General features: G+C 38.5%; 2 protein-coding genes across 2 annotated transcripts in view; one reads left to right on the forward strand and one right to left on the reverse strand.

The window, feature by feature from the left end:
• The window catches only part of tbck (TBC1 domain containing kinase), a 44,266-nt gene extending 38,206 nt beyond the window's left edge, over positions 1–6,060 (reverse strand). The window contains exons 1-12 of the mRNA XM_036137050.1: positions 5,911–6,060; positions 5,394–5,612; positions 5,124–5,193; positions 3,592–3,706; positions 3,161–3,234; positions 2,874–3,015; positions 2,701–2,761; positions 2,546–2,607; positions 2,036–2,097; positions 612–760; positions 261–399; positions 51–150 (exon numbers count right to left, since the gene is read on the reverse strand). Coding sequence (XP_035992943.1) covers positions 51–150; positions 261–399; positions 612–760; positions 2,036–2,097; positions 2,546–2,607; positions 2,701–2,761; positions 2,874–3,015; positions 3,161–3,234; positions 3,592–3,706; positions 5,124–5,193; positions 5,394–5,586 — 1,167 coding nt within the window. The 5' untranslated portion in view covers positions 5,587–5,612; positions 5,911–6,060. The remainder of the gene's footprint in view (positions 1–50; positions 151–260; positions 400–611; positions 761–2,035; positions 2,098–2,545; positions 2,608–2,700; positions 2,762–2,873; positions 3,016–3,160; positions 3,235–3,591; positions 3,707–5,123; positions 5,194–5,393; positions 5,613–5,910) is intronic.
• Positions 6,061–8,586: 2,526 nt separating this feature from the next.
• LOC105921089 (elongation factor 1-alpha 1) lies at positions 8,587–19,181 on the forward strand. The gene is made up of 8 exons (XM_012856771.3): positions 8,587–8,709; positions 12,561–12,730; positions 13,775–13,954; positions 14,037–14,333; positions 14,637–14,787; positions 15,056–15,312; positions 15,488–15,722; positions 18,495–19,181. The coding sequence occupies exons 2-8, from the start codon at positions 12,587–12,589 to the stop codon at positions 18,617–18,619; spliced, it is 1,389 nt and encodes a 462-aa protein (XP_012712225.2). The 5' UTR covers positions 8,587–8,709; positions 12,561–12,586; the 3' UTR covers positions 18,620–19,181.
• The last annotated feature ends 1,973 nt before the right edge of the window (positions 19,182–21,154 follow it).

Consider the following 21,154-nt stretch of genomic DNA (forward strand, 5'->3'; position numbering starts at 1 on the left):
GGCTCTAAAAACTCACACCTTAACACAGTACAGCACACAAACTGCCTTACATTTCTGAGTTGGCACAGAGACAGTGTCACTGTGGTGTCATCAAGCAGGAAGCTTCGATCTCTCCCTTGGCCAAATGACTCCCCGTCCTCCAAAACAAACCTGAGAGAAAATAGGGGGGAAAAAAAGCGGATGAAGTGAACTAAATGGGTCACAGCATGATTGAGATGTGCATTTAATCAGACATCCATCCTGTGTCTCATATGATGTACTTGGGCAATGTGCAGACTGGAGGTTTAGACTGGATGATCTCCTGGTTGGTAAGCTCCTTCTCCAGGTCTCCACCCGCAAGGCACCACAGATGGTAAACCTCATCTATGCCACGCTCTGACATGTAGTCTTCATCATCATCTAAGATTACACAAGGACGTAAGCAATAACATTTGCAAGCAGGGACAATAAGACAAACCAAATGTTTATTTATGTACCAACAAAGTACAGATGCAGTGATTTGTGTTTTGGCATTTAAAAGTGTACAGTTATCCTTAGACTGTTCTGTTTTTGCTGTGATATTTAACCAAACATTGAAGGACATTTGACATGTCAATGTATTTGGAGGAGACCTTTGCAAAGATCACTGATGTCATCTGGGAGCTCCAGGTGTGCACAGCGCAGGGAAGATGAGAACAGACTGACAGGCTTTTGAAAAGGTGTATAGTTGCAGGAAATGCTATCAAAAACAGGGTCTCCAAGCAGCTCTGCAGGGGTTGGCCTTCAGGTTACATAAAAAGAGTTACATAAAAAGAGAGAGGAAAAGAGTTAGAGGACAAAATTAGAGATGTACCAATAAATCAGCCAGTTTTCCCTTAATACCTCATCACCAAAATGCTGAAAAATCTGATTTTTTTCACCCCTACTTTTTAAATACGTTAAAATTAAGAACTCCCACAATTTCTGAGCCATAAACACATCAACCAACTGCATATACTTTGAGTTTAATAAATAGAAAAAGTCCTATAAAGGTGCAAAAGATTGGGACGGATAAAGTTTAAATAGTCGGACGGACGGATGGATTTTCTTTTAAATAAAAAAAACTGCTTTCTGTGAAACTGACAATTTTTTTTAAATCAGCCAATCGGCTGGTCAGACCTCAAAATAAATCGATACCAGCCAGTAAAAGCCTGATCGGTTAATTTACAGACAAAACATGATTCAGAGAGTAAAGATTCTCCAGTATGTACGCTGCCTTACAACCTGCTGGAACAGGCTGCAACCCACTCAGGAGTAGACAGGCAGAGTGTCCTTTCAAGTTGTAGGTACCTACAACGTTTGACTTTTGTATATCTGTGATTTTTATCCAATAAAGTAGCTTAATACATTGAGTAAAGCTTACCTGAAATTAAACATTACAAACAACATGATATACAGCGCCCTCCACTGGTAAAGGTGTGTAAAAAGACTTAAAATAAAGTAAATCTTTATTACAAAAGAATAATTTGTTACTGAAGAAAAATCTATAGTTCTGTAGCCGGGAACTTTAGATTTGTTTTACTTAAATTTCATATCCTCGCTTCTTTCCAATTGTAAAGTACAGCTAAGTCAGATGGGCTTGTGTGGTACATCATACATCGTTGTATTACTGCATTGTTGTGTTGTTGTATTATTGTAATTAAGCACATTGTGAGCATTGTGCAATCCAGAGTCAAATTCCTCATATGTGTACACATACCTGGCAAATAAAGCTGATTCTGATAAACAAGGAAGCAGGAGACTGTGGATTACTAATAAACACGGTGATACATTAAAAAATGTCAAGTACAAAATAGAAAAAAAGTTTCTTTAGAGGTGCCAATAGTCGTGGCAATGGTGTTATAAACAAACACTATAGTTTATGTGAAATTTAGTGCCTACTGAATAAATGTACTTAAATTAAAGGTTGCATTTTGTGAAATTCTGCAGTGTGAGATTCTGTTGCTGCATTAAAAGATGGATTTATCTTGAGGCTGGTACACATCTTCACCACTGGTGCTGATAAAGATTTATTTACCTTTTAGATGGAAGAAAGGTCAAACACTTCCTTAACAATTCAACAACATTCTCAGGCAGCTCCTGTGAATGAGGCAAGAATGTGTCGCAGATCAGCTACTTTCCCCATTCCAGTTAGGACAAACGGTTCCATCAATTCATCAGCACAACTAGTATATATAAATGTCTTTGGTAGATCCTAAGTCAGTGGAGTAGGCTGCTTTAACTCATCAGAATATAGATGAGTCCATACAATAACACACACATACATACACACACACACACACACACATACATACATATATTTTTGCCACATTATTTCATTACATGTAGTAAATGGTGTCTAAAGGCTGGTATGAAACAAAAACACATACTGCAGAATTGATTGATACTTTAATGAATACAATAATATTATAACTTGAACATTGTAAAATTTTATAATGTTTGGTAACAGTAACCAGTAATATAAAACATTTGTGTAATTTTGCAGGTTCTGTGACTCAGATTATGAAGTCATTGATCACATGCTCACCTTAATGACTTCCAAACATCCATGTTCCTCAGCAAGGACAGTGACAATGTCATCCATGCAACCTGACGAGAACAGACAATGTCACATTTTAAGCCCAGCTGAGTTAAAGAGCATATTCCTTTGCACTCAGGTTGATTGAATCCCTTTTTACTCACCCAAAGTTAAAATAAATTTTAGTTTGTCACTTATTTCAATGTTCTGCAAGACTCTTCTTCCCTGCGATTGATCAAAAGCATCAGATTATAAACTCGTGATTACTCAAACAGCTGAACTCAGGAGAAAAAAGCAGGAAAACTAAATTTACGAAGTTTAAGGGGGGTTCCCTTACAGCACAGAGTTCAAAGAGCAAGATTCCAAGTGACCAAACATCTGTCTTAGGTCCTGAGGGCAGTGGAGCTTCATTGTGTGACGGATCACTGGAGTGGAAGGAGCCCAGGGCAATCACCTCTGGAGCAAGGTATGATGGGTGGCTGGAGTCAATATGACACAGTATATTAGCATAAACATGCCATCCTGTACATTATGCTTCTTGAATTTTGGCTGGAATGAAACCAAAGAGAAGTGTAGCTCTGAGACTTGACAAACAGCTACCTGGGAAAATTAAAAGAGACTTACCCAATAGGAAAATCAACATCCGCCCCATGATCAGTCATGTGGTAAAGGCCAAACTTTGCTAGTTTGACATTTCCCTTCAAAAACAATCCATCATCATCCATTAGTTTGCAGATATTTACATTAGTGTTTATTTAATATGTACAAGGTCACCCCCAAAAAGCAGAATTATGGTTTAATTGATTAAAAAAATGTTTCTCTGAAACATGATTGATTTGATTATTTATAAATGATATAAAAGAAATACATTAAATAAATCTTAAAGTATTTTACTTTAAACAATACATTAACTTAGGTTAGCTTGAATGTGTCCTTCTGACTAGTGAATTTTTGGAAACAAGATACAATTTACTTCTGTTTAAACAGGAGTGAAAATGTTGTTTTGTTTTACTTTTTGGATACATAATAAGCTAAATGTGAGAACAAAACAGTACCTTGCAATCCATGAGCACGGTGTTTGGGCTGAGGGCTCTGTGCACCAAGCCGTGTTTGTTCATGAACTCCAGACCTTCAAGAACCTCGTAGGCTATCTGCAACACCTTCTCTGGACTAACACACAGACACAATTAACTGTGAGTAGTGATTTATGTGCCTGTTACAAAAGCTGTGTGGGAAAAAACATTTTTATTTTTTTTCAAAATTACAGCATTGCATATAAATTTTACCACTAAATAAAGAGGGGAAAAACGTTATTATATGTATTACTGTCTACTTTCTCCAACATGGATAATCTATAAGCCTGCAAAATCTATAAGTATACACAATCACTGAACCATTTTGTCAATACCACCACAAACATCAGATTTTATGTGAGAGTGACAAAAATCAGCACAGAATTGTGAAGCAGAATGAAAAACAAAGAGAAACAATACAAGGTTCTCAACATTTCATAAAAGTAAAAACTTGAAAAAGCATGGAGTGCATTTTAAAAAGCATGGAGTGTATTTAAAAAAGCATGGAGTCTATTTGAAAAAGCATGGAGTCTATTTGTATTCTCCATTTAAAACAACAATAAAATTCACTTTTTAACAAGTTCTGTTAATGTAGACATGTGCTTTTACCTTTGATGAAATTAACTCTGTGATTTATCCCTCCCAACAGTTTCTTTGCTTTTTCTCTATGGTTGCCATATTGCCACATTAAAAAGAAGGTCAGCTGATCCATTTAAATACACATTAATAGTCATGAGTTGCTTTGCATCGACCATTTATGGTTTAATCTAGGCTTGTGGAGGGCAGAACCTGAGGCAGAACCAGGTATGCAAACGTTCAGGTGCAGCTGTGATGTATAAAGGAAAATTGCATGCTGGCATGCATGTGCATGGTTTTCTAAATCTGAATCTTTTGGCTTACACTTTTTTTTTTTTTTTTGCTTTACATACACTTCTAGTATGGATTCTACACAATGTTTAATAAATGAGGCCACTTCCCTTTATAGAAAAGAGAAATACTGCTAGAGGCTGCAACAGATTTAAAACTGGAGTGAAAGTTCAACCAACTTCTAGTAGGGAATCAACCCTAAACATACAACCAGAGCTACAAACAAGTGGTTTGGTTCTTAGCAAAATCATGTTTTAGAATGGCCTAATCAAAGTCCAGACTGAGAATCAATGGCAAGAGCTGGAAATTGCTGTTACATCTGTAAACATTTTTGGTATTTATTTGTAAAAGAAATCTGAAAACCATATATAATTTCCTCTCACCTCACAATAACGCACTATTTGGTCTTGCTGTTGTTCGTTTTTGTTTTTTTACTTTATGTTGGTCTATCACATATATTCCCAGTAGAAATTATTAGTATCCATGGTTGTGATATAACAATACGCAAATACTTTTACAAGGCACTGCGAACAGTACAATATCCTTGTCAACAGTGCCACATGAACACAAACTTTAAGGTACTACTCTAGCTATAATAAAAGGGAATTACTATAGAATAATGATCACGATTTTAGATGATAACTTACCTCGCCGTTTGTCCTTGTCTGAAATCCCCTACATTTCTTGAATAGTGCTCTGCAACAACAATCAGCCGTTCTATGCAGCAAGAAAAAAAAAGATATATGTAATAACAAATATGCAAACAAATCTTCTTGTTGGATTTCTCAAAAAATAAATAAAAAAATAAACTTTGCAGTGAACTGTAAATGACACCCTCATTTTCTAACATGTGTACAGTAATCGCCATGCTTTACTAGTAGAGTAGATCATGCAACCAACAGACTTAACAGCCATACCATGTTTCCCTCTGGAGATGTCCACATACTGGCAGAGTCTGGGGTGAGTGATGGTCTTGAGGATCTGGAAACGCCCCAGGATTTTGATGGAATTGGGCGTGAGAGGGAGGCCATTGCTACCACAGACGTCATGAGGCAGAGCTGAGGCAAAGAACGTGAATGCGCCCAGCTGAGCGTCTCTGAGAGGCTTCATTTCCCCACTGTTAAGGCAAAAAAATCCTGAAAAATAAGATTTAAAAAAGAAAAGTGATCAGTATGTGAAAAGTGGAAGTGAAATTGGGACAACTTCTCATTCTTGCGATCAACGGGAGCGTTAAAAAAAAGGTGACCAGGAGACCTTTTGCTACAGATGATGTTGACATTAAAACACACGCATACAGCAGAGACTGTAGGCATTTCTACAGTAAAGCAGGTATTTACCAAGAAATCAATGATGTGGTGCTGCATCAGCTGTAAGGAGCCCTGCAGAAAACAAATGCAGTTTCGTTTCAGAAAGGAAGTCAGCCACACAAATTACCTTAAAATATCCTCACGCTTAACAAGAAGGCTTTATGTTCATGTCGTCATATTAAACTCGAATAAACTCCACGGAAATGTATTGTTTTCCTGATTCTCCGGTGCGACGGCAACGGCGGAGGTGAGCGTGACCAGTGACGCAAATTTTGTGCGACAAAGTGCTGAAATAACTTTTTTTTAAAACGAACAAACATCTCCCGTCACCTACATAAAAATTATTCATATAAATAGATATGTGTAATTAAACCGCAAGTATTACTTTTTTTCCCCTTATTTTCTATCGTATTTGTTTCCCGGATTTTAAACAGTACACGCAACGCTTGTCTGATGTCTCCTCCCATTTCGTTCAAATCACTGATGTCTAAAACATGTTAACGCGAACGGCTGACTGTGAGTGGAGGTAGTTCGTCATCCCTATGCCTTAACAATCTAACCGATGCTGAACGCCTATGGGTTTTGTTTTTTATTAACAGTCGTAAAAATTATTTACATGATACAAACAAACGAGGAAACAAGTACATTAATATGAAGTGTAATAAATCAATGAAACAGACATGCCAGGGAGAATTTTATACATACCATAACAAGAAGAAGAACAACAACAAAGAGGTTTTAAAATCTTAAACTGTAGTAAATTTACAGTTTTCACAGCTTTTATACTGCTGGATGAAGATGATAATAATTCAAGTCTCTCATAAAGACCGAGAATAAAGGTCTGTGATTGCTGAACTTACATTGGTGTATGTGGTGCTTAGCAAGAATTACAATAAGTTTGATGATAAAGAAGGAGCCACAATTATTTTTGTCACAAACAGTAAAGCCAAGGATAACAGTCTCATAACCAAGAAGAGTCTGTGGGTGCTAAACGAGTATGTGCTTCTCAACAAGACTGCGGTCAGCTGCTAGTGGGCTGTCAGGAAACGGTTTTCCAGTTAGAGAGACTATGATCTTTCCTGCCTACATTTCAGTGCATTTGTGTGTGGATTTAACATGAACCTGTTGGAGTTGTTTGTAGTACATGAAAGTTTAAAACATATGTGTAGTGACTATTTGTCCATAAAAATCCAACCAGAAAAAAAAAACGTAAGAGTGACCAAATTTATCGTAAATGTAACTCAAATATTCAGTTGATGCATCGTGGCTTAGTGGTTTACGCAGTACAAAAATGTCCAAAAATGCAGTTCTGTGGTGGGTTTATTCCAAGTTGACAGGCAAACTGCAAGATACATGTCTCGGGATCACTTGCTGCCTCTCCAGCTCTGACTCCTCCATGACAGCCTGAGGGACTGCCAACCTGACTGCTTGGCTCACACACTGACTGATTGCCTGATTGACTTGTAAAAAAAAACATATGACCACCCACTTGCCTACGGGTCCATCTAAAGCAGGAATGTTCAAAGTGCGGCCATTTGCATCCCCTGTAATGATTTTGTGTGCTCTCTCCCCCCCAACTCAATTTCAAGAAAGAATTGGCCCAGAAAGGGTGGCTGGTGAAAATGGAAATGTATTTATTATTCATTATTAATTAGAGCAAAATTATTACAGACTTACAGAGAATCTTACAATTGAAAATATTTGATACATCACAGGGTATTTGTTTGTTAATTACTACACTTTAAATCCACATCTATCACATGACTTTTACTCAAATGCAAACTTTGGTGCATTAAAGTCTGCTTTGAACTCATTTATTAAAACTGTCTAAATACAGCAAATGTTTTCAAAGAAATGCCGACCTAAACCATGTTCTTATACAGCTAAAGCATAAAATAATTATCTTTTTTTTTATCAATCAAATCCAAAGTAATTCACAAACTGGGCACCCATCTTTAATATAACATATTGGTGAAGCCCTTTTTTGACTTCTGGATCTAAATTCATTTACAAAACCCTTTCTTTCAGAGAATAAGACTTTTTTTAATTAAAATTATATAATTTTATACGGCAGGAAGGGTTCTTTTCCTTTATTTATAAATTGTTTGGCCCTCAAGTACTTTTGACATAACAATTTTGGCCCAGACGCTGAAAAGTTTCGTCACCCCTGACCTAAAGCCTACAATATATCCCAGAATATGCATGACCTTAACAAAATAAACATATGACTTAAATGTATTCTACATAATTATAATTAAACAAAAAATACTAACTAGAAGGCAATCAATTAGAAAATAAGCACATTAATAAACTAATCAACTAAATAAAAAGCAAAAAAATATCAGTATGTACTTTGTTTTGTGTTATATGATTTCGTTACGATCTAGTGGCATTCCTTTTCCATCCGTCTAAATAAATGAAAAGATCATGCCTTTTGACCAAGGTTAACTGGTTCTCAACAGAGGGAAGCATAAGGAATATAACGTTTCGAGCGCCAGCATGTGGCCTGCACCTTCGGTAACTGGAAAATGTACTCTGGATTTTACCCGTCCACAGTCTGGGATCTTGCTTTCAAAATAAAATAAGACATTTTGTTTAATCTGAAAATGGAGATGCACAATCAGATTGCTTTTAAACACCGCAAGAGATGTATGCAGGAGAGTGAAGAATGAGGCCTTTGTAAAATGTAGCTGTTGTTTTTAAAGTCTCAACAGTGACCAAAATTAAAAATGCATTGAAATCCGCTGTCTATAGAGGCAGCGGTGCGCCATCTAGTGGTGGAGCCTCGTAATTCCAGCAAATTACGCATTTGACGGCAGCAGACACACAGCAGTACCTTGTCTGCGCCAGTCACAGGACATCACAACAGGCGGCGTCTCCTATTCCATCCCTACTGTCGAGCAGCGAGCGCACCTTACACGCAAAGGTAGGTTGGGTGATGGCTTCCAATCCTGGACGACCTCTACAAGCAAAACGATTTTTTCTAAAATATTTTTGTCACGCTCCAATTTAGGGGCTGCTGTCTTCGGCGACGTTTTGTGAAACAAATAAACCATAACAAGTCTGGATGCATGCTGAATGTGGAGTGTCTGTGATGCCAGCTGTAATGTGATGCCATCAGAAGAGCTAAAAGGGGCTTTCGAGGACTGGATATAGGCCTGAGTGGCGCAGTTTCAATTGAGAATGTTTCTCAGGGAGGTCATGCAGGGAAGCGTCTGCATCGGCCACCATGCTGCTGTCATCGTAGAATAAACATTGCTGTGTAACTGTCTGCGAGGAGGATGCTGAGACATGCAGACGTTCCACAGAACGCCCTCGCCTCTGCAGTATTGCATCAGCACTGCGCTTGATGTCATCCAATGCACACTGTTTTAAACTCATGCATGACAGGCTCTTTTCTTTTTTTAATATCCAACTATAATTAGACTTGTCGATTGAATCATTACTTTGCATTGTCATCTCAAAGCTCGAATCATCAAGGAACATACAGACAGGTGCATGACCTGTTATTTCTATTCATTGTTTTTCAGCATCTGATGTGTTGATGAAAAGACTGAATTCAAACGGTCTCTGAAAATATCTCTGCATTTCCCTCAGTTACCAGATGACTGAAACTCAGAAATTTTGCGCATGCTCCTTTGAGCAGTAAACGTTAAAGGGCGTCTGAAAACAATCCAGGGTAATTTGTTCATTACCTTTAGGGAAAGTAAGCCAACCTGTCCAAATTACCATTTAGTGTCATGATTTAAAATTGTGTGTATTTACATTCTCAATTTGCCGTAGTACTTGTTTTATTCCAAATTCTCCTTTATCTTGTAATTACAGATGCTAATACTGCGGGTGTGACTGTTCATGCACAACCCATTTTGTGCATACAATATTTACATTACCTTATTTACATATGGTCTATGTGAGACACTCTTATTTAGCAACAATAACAAATCCGGAACACTTCTTGAGAGAGCTAAGGTAGGATTTAGTTACAACACCTTGCAATAATGCTCACAGACACTATGCTTTTTAAAATTTGGGTAAAATCACAAACTTCAATGTATTTGATTCTAATTTTATGTGATAGACCAACACAAAACAGTGCTTAATTGGGAAGTTGTATGAACATGATAGAAATAGTTCTGCAAGTAGTCATTAGCATTCGATAAAATTTTGTGAGTCAAAAAGACAGATAGCGGTCCCTTTACAGGTGACGGAAATTTACTGTGCAGTTGTATGAGTGTATCAGACGAACCCTCACTGAGACGTTTCACAATCTACAAATAGTCATTATAAAAAATTTAAATGTTCAAATGAATTGATGCATAACATGAAAAGACCAACAGCAGTCAGTTTACAGGATGATGTAAAACTGTGCAAACAATTTAAATCTTTAAGTTACAGAACTGGACAGTTTGCCTGGATGTCCAAACAAGGATTCTCTAAGAAAGTACAGTGGGAGAACAGATATTAGCATGTGAGAGACAGTGTAAATAATTCTCAATTCTCGAACCAAGAACCCGTGGAACCAGTAGTATGTTAGTAAACTTGTAATAGACTATAAACTGGTCTGGTGGTTTATTGATCCTCAGCAGGGAGCGATAGCCCTCACAGCTTTGAGAAAGAAGCTGTTTTCAAGTCTATAATTTTTTTTATTTAATGTCCCTAAATTGTTTACCTGATGGAAGTGGGACAATCAGTGCATTGCTCAGGTGGGTGGGATCTGTGGCAATACATCTGGCCATTTTCTTGACTCGTGCAGCATAAACCATGTCTAGATCTTGTAGACGGTATCCCACAATCCCCCTGTACTGACTTCACCACCCATGCTAACTCCTTCCTCTCCTGTACCGTGCAGCTCCCAGACCACACTGTCAAGAGGCCAATGTTGTTGTTAAATCTTAAAAGTGGGCATAAGAAAGTTGTTGTTGAAAAGACAACAAGTCCCTCCTGCAATTTGATAAAAGCAATGTACAAGACATAGCAAACATGTGGAAGAAGGTATACTGGGTCAGGTTTGTCCAAAATTCCGGTCTAAATGCAAACCACAATGTGTGGGGAAATCTAACAACACATCTCCCGAACACGCCACCCCTGTATTAAAATGTGGTGGTAGAATTTTTACATACACAAGATAGGTATATATGCTGTTGTATTCTGTTCTATTTCTGGTCCACTTCTCTTACTGACTACCATGTTTGCAGGCTGCTGCTCTTTTGCCAAAATAAAATATCAAATGCTGCGCTCTGATTTGGGGACCCTGGGAACTCTCATATGATTGGCTCAGGAACCAAGAAGTAAACATGGGCTACAAACTGCGCCAAAGTATTTCCGCACCGTACCTCTAATTTTGAAAGGAAAAAAAAATAGACTAAGACATTGTTGATGGGGAGAACTGATTGTTTATATGGAACGTTACTTCCATCCTGGGCAAACAGATGAGAATGATTGTGATTAATTTTACAGTGCATATCCTACTTATTCCTCCTTTAAATGTATAAATAGTCAAATGGCCCTACATCAACAAATCAAATCACAGATTTCACTTGAGGGAATTTATGGGTGCTGTCTGCATTAATAAATGAGAATTACTTATATCTCAATAAGTACAAGTTCTAGAATCTGAGTTAGAATAGATTGCACTAATTGTCACACTTTTAAGATATTATTTCAAAAGTGTAAAATTGTATACTGGTATCCTTGTACTTCATAATTAAATTCTACTATGTGTCGATCTATCTTACAGTTACATTCTTTAAATAAGATTTGCATTCCCATGTGGCTTGTTTGTCAGATCTAAAGTACCATTTAGCAGGTATAAAATAACTTTTTATTCAAGCCCACATTTCTGTATTTAAAAAAATAGTGTTTCTACTTATCTGATGTAATATACTATTTTTGCATGCCCTATTTTCTGTAGCTATAAGTGGAAAAGCACAATTAACAGAAATGAAAGGCTTTAAAAAATCATCCTGTGTGTAATTAATCTTTATAAAGTCTTTCACTTAGTGATAGAGTTACTGGAATAAATTGACTTTTTAATAATTTTCTATATTACTGTACTGAACATGACTGTATAAAATGACAACAAAATACATCTAAGTTTGTTTGTGTAACTTAATAACAGAAAAAAACACACGTGATTACTTTTGCAAGGTGCTTTATATAAAAAAAAATCAAAAAGATCAAATGGAAGAAAATTTGGGATCATACATGTTTGAAAACTGGTTATATTGAAATTACATATGGTAGGGTAATTTTGGAAGTAGTTATGGTAAGCGGGGAACATGCTAAATGTCAAGCTAGTTTGTGTCTGTACACCTAATTAAATTGTAATTAAATGTAATTTATTTGAATTATGAAATAAGCAGCTTGTGTGTATGAATGGTAGCAGCATGTTTATAAAGCATCATTCAGTAAATTTATGAATCAAATCAGATATTTAAAGCCGTTTTGTTTTAAATATATATATAAACGGGCAGTGGGTGAACTGCTGCCAAGTTTTGCTTTTCCCTGTTTAATTCAATTAAAGTAAATGATGCAGAGAGCGATGCAGTGTCTGGTAACATCCAGTATCTAGTTCTGCATTGCAGTGTTTCTAACCATGAATGGGATGCTGCATTAGAAGCAGCTTAGTGTCTTATTTCGAATTAAATTACCTTATCTGTTCAGTTAACATAGGGATGAATTGTGAGCACTAATTAAAGTCCAGTATTTATTCTTCATTTTACCTACTGTTAAGGTTGTATAATTGATATACTGCATGTTGTTGATTCTAACATTCAGGATTGTTCAGCGTCTTCCAGGCCAATATGGGGAAGGAGAAACTCCACATTAACATTGTGGTTATAGGACATGTGGACTCGGGCAAGTCCACCACCACGGGTCACCTCATCTACAAGTGCGGCGGCATCGACAAAAGAACAATTGAGAAGTTTGAGAAGGAAGCTGCAGAGGTATGATTTATCTGTTTTTACGTTTTAAAATAGAGCATTTTAAGGATTTTCTTCCCTTTGAAGAAAAGCCCATTTTAGGCGTTAATCCAGTGCTTAAGTTTGCATGTTTTTGGTAGGTGGTAGACAATTCTGATGTCACTATGTAACTTCCTAAAATTTAGTCTGATAACAGCAGACTAAAACATTAAGAACATATGGGATTTAGTAGCTTTGGGAGGACATGCAGAGTAGGAATGCAGCAGTGACCGCATGCTGAAAGCAGCGATCAACTAATTAGTCTTCTCAATTCAAAGCTGTCAGAGTTCAGTGAATCTAAGACACGTTTGAGACGTTATTGTGGCAGCAGGTGAGGAAATTATTCTCACAGCTCAACACACTTCATTAGTCATGATTACATAAATGCTAAACATTTTCTTCAGTGGTTGAGAGGTGAGCCTATAGAAGCACAACACTGGGTATCAGAGTGAGCGCCGACTCAAAATGGAGTCAGGGTTCACGTTTCCGCTTTCATTGTGCAAACTTATCACAGACTCAGTTTTTGTTTCTACATATAACACTGAAGATTCACTGTGCATTAAAAGAGAAATTAAAGCTGAAAATTGATGATTAATGCTCTATATAGCTACTATTTACTACTGGAAGATGTATAAAGAATCCTAATTTTCAAAGCACAACACTGTTTTCATTTTGAAAAACTTGTTTGTACGAAGCGGATTAGATAACTATTTTTTTAGTAATACTTTAAGGAGGAGTTGGAGTTCTGTTTTAATTAAGCCTAAAAAGTTCCTGAAGACTATTCTTATGTACAAAAAAAAAACAAAACATGACATTGACACTGACTTAAAAGCCAAATGATAGATATGCTTTTATTTCCTTAATTTAAAAACAAAGCCTTCATTGAGTTTTTAAATGCTGTTAGACATGAGGAGAACTCAGCAATTACAACTATTTCCTGCAGTAGTTTTACACCTAGCTTTAGGCAGTATGAAGGGAAAATTGATCCAAACTGATTTTTCTATTCATTTCTTTCCTCTGCATTGTTAGATGGGAAAGGGATCGTTTAAATATGCTTGGGTTTTGGACAAACTCAAGGCTGAGCGTGAACGTGGAATCACCATTGACATCTCTCTGTGGAAGTTTGAGACCAGCAAGTACTATGTCACCATCATTGATGCTCCAGGACACAGGGACTTCATCAAGAACATGATCACTGGGACATCACAGGTATAAATAGAATAAGCAAGCACCAAAACTGAAAGAAATTTTCCAATTCCTTCCCAATTTCTCCTTTCTTTTTATCTTTCAGGCTGACTGCGCTGTGTTGATCGTGGCTGCAGGTGTGGGTGAGTTTGAAGCTGGCATCTCAAAGAACGGCCAGACCCGTGAGCACGCCTTGCTTGCCTACACGCTGGGCGTGAAGCAGCTCATTGTAGGTGTCAACAAGATGGATTCAACTGAGCCCAACTACAGCCAGAAGCGCTACGAAGAGATTGTGAAGGAAGTCAGCACTTACATCAAGAAGATCGGGTACAATCCCGACACCGTGGCCTTCGTACCCATTTCAGGCTGGAATGGAGACAACATGTTGGAGCCCAGTCCTAATGTGAGTTTGACAGGACTTCCTTTTCAACTTTACTGTCATGGATGTTGACGTTCAACATGCTCACTGCGGTCCGTAGAAACAGAGATGCAGCCATTTTATTTGGGTGTGTTGGACCAGCGACAAAAGTTGAAGGACACCAGCCCTGGAAGACTAGAGTTTGACAACCCTGCTGTAATGCAATTATGAACTGCTTACTCATGTCCTTATAACACTTCAGAGATTGATGGGCTGTAACAGTTGCTTTCCAAAACGGATTGTTCTCCTTCCCTCTTTCACACGAAGTTAACAGTGATCTCTCTACAGATGACCTGGTTCAAGGGCTGGAAAATCAACCGTAAAGATGGCAGTGCCTCAGGCACCACACTGCTGGAGGCACTTGACGCCATCCAGCCTCCATCCCGACCCACTGACAAGCCTCTTCGTCTGCCTCTGCAAGACGTTTACAAAATTGGAGGTGAGACATGATGTCCTTGAGGTTCTGGGATGTAGAGCCGCATGAAAGTGTTTTTTTTTTAAATATATAGACCTCCGTGATCAAGAACTAGTTAACGTTATCGTGTATTTTAATAAAGCACATCTCTTATCAGGAACAGCAGAAACAAATGAGGTCCAGTGAATTCCCATGGGTCTGTTCTGTCCCAGATGTTTAAGAATAGCTTTTTAGTTTGCATTCATGCACCAGGTTTACATGGAGTAAGGTTGCTTCTCTGCCTGTCCATCAGGTATTGGTACTGTGCCTGTGGGCCGAGTGGAAACAGGAGTCCTAAAACCTGGTATGGTGGTGACATTTGCTCCCGTCAATGTGACCACTGAAGTCAAGTCGGTGGAGATGCACCATGAGGCCCTAAGTGAGGCACTGCCTGGGGACAACGTGGGTTTTAATGTCAAGAATGTCTCCGTGAAGGATATTCGCCGAGGCAACGTGGCCGGAGACAGTAGGAACGACCCACCACAGGAAGCAGCTGGCTTCACTTCCCAGGTCTGTTCCTAAGTCACCACAGTAATTAACATTATGTTAGCCAGAAGTGTGAAAACTGGGGATCCAAGTTTGAGAACTGAGTGTGCATCCTTCAAGTCAACCCCCTAAGATCTGGTTCTGTTTGCCTTTATTTTCCTGAATTCAAAATTTTACAGTGCTAGTTTGTTTACCGTAGGTTATTATCCTTAACCATCCTGGTCAAATCAGCGCTGGCTATGCCCCTGTGCTCGACTGCCACACTGCACATATCGCTTGCAAGTTTGCAGAGCTAAAGGAGAAGATAGACCGCCGCTCTGGAAAGAAACTGGAGGATAACCCCAAGTTCCTGAAGTCTGGAGATGCTGCCATTGTGGACATGATCCCTGGCAAGCCTATGTGCGTGGAGAGCTTCTCTGAGTACCCACCGCTTGGTGAGTGTTCACTCCGGCAACACAATGTCTGTCTTATGCTGCAATACAATGCCTAGCAAACTTATTCATAACCTTTGAACTTCTCCACTATTCATCATGCTACAACGACAAACCTTTGAAATAGATAAATTGGGCAATAACTCAGTAAAACAGCGAAGAGCAGCGTAGTAAATCAGGAGCAGAATATGCGCTCCATAAATATGGTCTTTATGGAAAAATTAGAAGAAGAGAGCAACATTTTTTAAATAATTTGCATTTGTAGTTTGCCACAAGAGATACAACATAACTAACATGGTCAGATGAGATCATAAACTAAAACACTTTAAATACACGCAGAACGCTACATGTGGAGGAAAACTTACACTCCACATTACCCTGATCACAACATTCCCATGGTGTCACATGGTGGCAGCAGCATTATGCTTCCAGCATGCTTTTCTTTAACAGGGACAATGAGGCTGGTCAGAGTTAATAGGATGATGAATGGAGCTAAATTCAGGGAAATCCTGAAAAAGCTTTACATTTCAAAAGATTTGAGATTGAGGTGTTGGTCCACCTACCAGTAGGACAGTGACCCTAAACAGCCAGATCTACAGTGGAATGGCTTAGTCAAGTTTTAGTATGGCAAGGCAAGGCAAATTTATTTATATAGCACAATTCAGTACAGAGACAATGCAAAGTGCTTTACATGATTAAAATATTGGAAAATAAAACAGAATAAAAGCAAGTAGGGATAGTGTAGAAACAAAAAAGAACATTTGAAAACAGTAAAACATTTTAACTTGAACATTCAAAGGCAATTCTAAACAAATGTGTTTTTAATCTTGATTTAAAGGAACTCAGGCTTTCTGCACTTTTACAGTTTTCTGGAAGTTTGTTCCAGATAAGTGGAGCATAGGAACTAAATGCTGCTTCTCCTTGTTTAGTTCTGGTTCTAGGTATGCAGAGTAGGCTGGAGCCAGAAGACCTGAGTGGTCTGGAGGGTTTATATGCTGATAACAAGTCTGTGATGTATTTAGGTGCTAAGCCATTTAGAGATTTATAGACTAACAGAAGTATTTTAAAGTCTATTCTCTGAGATACAGGGAGCCAGTGTAAGGACTTTAGAACGGGGGTTATGTGCTCTACTTTCTTAGTCTTAGTGAGAACGCGGGCAGCAGCGTTCTGGATCAGCTGCAGCTGTCTGATCCACTTTTTAGGCAGACCTGTAAAAACACCGTTGCAGTAATCAATTCTACTAAAAATAAACGCATGGATTAGTTTTTCCAGATCCTGCTGAGACATCAGTCCTTTAATCCTAGAAATGTTCTTCAGGTGGTAGAAAGCTGACCTTGTAATTGTCTTTAGATGCTTTTGGAGGTTCAGGTCTGAGTCCATCACTACTCCCAGATTTCGGGCCTGATCAGTGGTTTTTAGCTGAAGCGACTGAAGCTGTGTGCTAACTTTTGATCTCTCCTCTATTGGTCCAAATATTATTACTTCTGTTTTGTTTTTGTTCAACTGAAGAAAATTTTGACACATCCATGCATTGATTTCTTCTAGGCATTTACTCAGTGCTTGAATTGGTTCATAGTCACCTGGTGACATGGTGATGTAGAGCTGTGTGTCGTCTGCATAGTTATGGTAGCTGATGTTGTTATTTTTTATTATCTGGGCTAGAGGGAGCATGTAGATATTGAAGAGGAGGGGACCCAGGATGGACCCTTGGGGAACCCCACATGTGATTTTTGTAATCTTCGATGTAAAGTTACCTACTGATACAAAAAAGTCCCTGTCCTTTAAGTAAGATTTAAACCAGTGGAGAGCTGTACCAGAAAGGCCGACCCAGTTCTCCAGGCGCTCTAACAGAATGGAGTGATCAACAGTATCAAATGCTGCACTGAGGTCCAATAGTACCAGCACGGTGGTTCTTCCACAGTCTGTATTTATATGGATGTCATTAAAAACCTTGATAAGGGCGGTCTCTGTACTGTGGTGAGCACGGAAACCTGACTGGAAACCATCAAAGCGGCTGGTCGTTGTTAAGAAGGTGTTTAATTGTTGAAATACAACTTTTTCAATAAGGGTCTGACCAGTCAAAGGTCAGACCTAAGTCCAGATGAGAATCTGACAAGACTTGCAAATGGCTGTTCACAGACGCTTTTCAATAAATTTGACTGAGTTTAAGCTGTGTCCCAAAGAAGGATGAACAGAAACTTCATTCTCCAGAAAACTAAGTAGAGACCAAAAGACCTCAGCTCTAATTTCAGAAAAATTTGGTTCTATGAATTAACGACTCGGGGGAGCTGAATACAAATCCATGCACCACTTTTCAGATTTTTATGTGCAAAAAATGTAAAACCATGTTCAATTTTGCTTTCAATACATAGTTATGTGCTACCATGTTTTGTACTATCACATCTAATCCCAAACAACTCAATTGACGTTTATGGTTATTAAACGACAAAGTGTGAAAATATCCAAGGGGCATGGATGCTTTTACAAGGGACTGCATGTCAGTTTGTAGAATTATTACAAAAATTTACTTTAAATCTGTTTTTTTTTACTTTTCTTACAATAGAAACTAAAGTTTAAACTTGAGATGTGAAAGGCAAGGCAAGGAAAATTGATTTATAGAGTGTTTTTCAGTAAGAAGACGATTCAAAGGGCTCTACATAAACAAAACAAAATTAAAAGAAAAGAAAAGGGGGTCATGAAAAGCTACATTTCCAAAAAAATGTGAGAGGTGTGCACACTTTTGTGAGATTTTGTATTTATTCCCCCCACCCTCAGGCCGTTTTGCTGTCCGTGACATGCGTCAAACGGTGGCGGTGGGAGTGATCAAAGGTGTGGAGAAGAAAGCCCCCACGAGTGGTAAGATCACCAAATCTGCACAGAAGGCACAGAAGACCAAATGAACGTTGTGCTGGGCTGCTGCCCCAAACGTTCAGCACGGCAGAAGACCCGCAGACATCTCGCTCCACCTGCACACCATAGTAAACATCTGGTCCATTATCACAATGCATCGCAAAAGCCGACGAAGGAAAAAAAATCCTTTCATTTAGAGATTAACATGTTAGCTCACTGTTATACGTGCGTTTGATCGGATCTTGTTTCGTGCTTGAACATCTCAACAGATTTGCATTACTGTTCAAAGACGTGCTGTTGTAGTTAAATCTAACCTGCTAGTTGAAACACAGTAGAGATGCCCTTCTCCTTCGTCTTTGTTGAAGTGACGCTTCTTGTTCAAGCTTTAAAAGTGATAAGCTCAGCAGCCAAAAACATACAGGCTGTTTGCACGTTTGCTTATAGCACCTTAGTGGAACCAGCTTTAGAAACTGAAATATTCACACTGAACACCCTGCTTAACTTAAGCTTCCTTACAGTAGCACTGAAACACCCTACTGTAAAGTTTGTGCACCTTAAATGCTGTTATTTGTGAGAATATGTTCATAAAAGTAAAAGATGTTTAAAACCTTCTGTTTTTTTCTGTTTTTGATAACTCTTCAAAGCCTGATATAACTTATAATTCATAGAAAAGTCCATCCCTCTATTGTCTATAACTACTTATTCTCGCAGGGTCACATGGTAGTGGGGGCATTGGGCAGGTTACACCCTGGACAGGCCGCTGGTCCATCACAGGGCAATTCAGACAAATAACCATGCACACATACACTCACACCTGAGGGCAATTTAGAGACGCCAATTAACTTAAAGGTGTGTTCACACCGAACGGGAATATGGTAGCCCGAGCGACAGATGTTATCCCTGTGTACAGGTGTAAAACCATAGCGATGAGACGCAAAGCGAGGCAACAGGCACGTTTCTAGTGATGCAAAACGCGGGATTTCAGCAATAAAAGCGACAGGACACCTGCGATGGATGCAAAGCTAAAGTGGCTGGAGTTGAACGTTTGTGCCTTGTTGCGTTGTGACAACCAATCAGGAACTGGGTGTGATTGTGACGTGGTGTGAAGGACTGCGGCCGGGACGAGGCAGTTTTCATTCAACATGGAAGAAAAGCTGAGTTGTATGAGCCCCATCCTCCTAGGTGCATTCTCAGTCAGATGCAATGATGTTCAGATTTTAGACAGGGAGAACAGATGGTTTGAAAGAGGGGTGAAAGAAGCCATCTTGGTCAAAAGAGATAAGCCATTACTAAACAGAGGGGGAGGATTGCACTCCCAACTCCCCAGCTGTTTACAGCTCAGTCCTCCAACACGTTCAAAGATTACATCAGCAGTCTCATCATAATTCAGGTGACCAAGTACTCCACTCACACCAAGCAATACCGTCTAACGAGCCAGGACAGTGGCGGGATGGAGGCCCATCCTCCTAGAATGCCCCTAGGAGGATGGGCCTCCATGTCCTTAAAAACAGCAGCACACCAACTGCAGATTGCTCAAGTGCGAGCCACCAGAACTGACAGACTCCTACATAGGTGTCGAAACATTTTCAGAAAAAACTGAACAAAAGTCCAGTTGCCTCCGGTTTAAACCGGCAGCAGGTGGAGTTGATCTGGGCTAATTGACTGGTGACTGAGGACTGGACTGAGCTGATTGGGTGGTGACAGATGGCTGTTGGATGAGAGGAGTGGAAACTAATTTGTCCAAAAAAGTCCAAAACAACGCAAACACAAACCTATGCATGACACCAAAAAATTTTTATATTTTCTAGAGTTTTTTGTTCTTACTTTCATCAAAGTAAGAAGTTACAAATATATTTTAAACTGCATTCTGACCAATGACTTCAGTTGCAGTTTCATTAGATCATAGAACGTCTCTCCAAAAATTAAGGTCTTTGTCCCCGAGTGCATCTGCTGACTGTAAACTGGTGTTTAATGTTATGTTTGGATTACAGGCTTCTTCTTTGTTCAGTGACCTGTCAGCCGGTATCGGTACACAATTGGTTTCCCTCTGGATAAAGACATGGGCATTAGCCAGCATTTTCACAAGTTTTCATTTTAATTTTTTTCAAGGGTTTTTTCACAGATGGAAGCAGCATGTTTGAGGTCTACCTTAAAATAGATGTGCACCGTATCTAACTGGGTCAGGCGCTGTGAATCAGAAGCTTAAAAGCCAGGATAGCGTCATCTAGGCTTTCTCAAAATGTTAAAGCATAGTTGTTTGGGTTTATGTAATCTTCTAATTTGAAAGAAAATCAGATTTTTCTGGAATTTAGCAAATTAAAATACCATTAATCTGAACAATGTAGGGATTTAATATCAGACTGAAAAATACAGATCTTTTTATAGTGTATTTCAATATATTTTTTATGTGTAATCATCATAACCAGGAAGACATATTTTATATATACAACACACTCAAATAGCATTTTTAATTTTTACAATTTTTAAACTACATTACAAGTTTTTAATCCATCTATTTTAAATTTTTCTAAAGAATGTGTGAATATATTTAGCAATATATTTGATTGGTGTTTGAGGAAAGTAGT

The sequence above is a fragment of the Fundulus heteroclitus genome, chromosome 5 (genome assembly GCF_011125445.2).
Source record: "Fundulus heteroclitus isolate FHET01 chromosome 5, MU-UCD_Fhet_4.1, whole genome shotgun sequence".
NCBI classification, from domain to species: Eukaryota; Metazoa; Chordata; class Actinopteri; order Cyprinodontiformes; family Fundulidae; genus Fundulus; species Fundulus heteroclitus.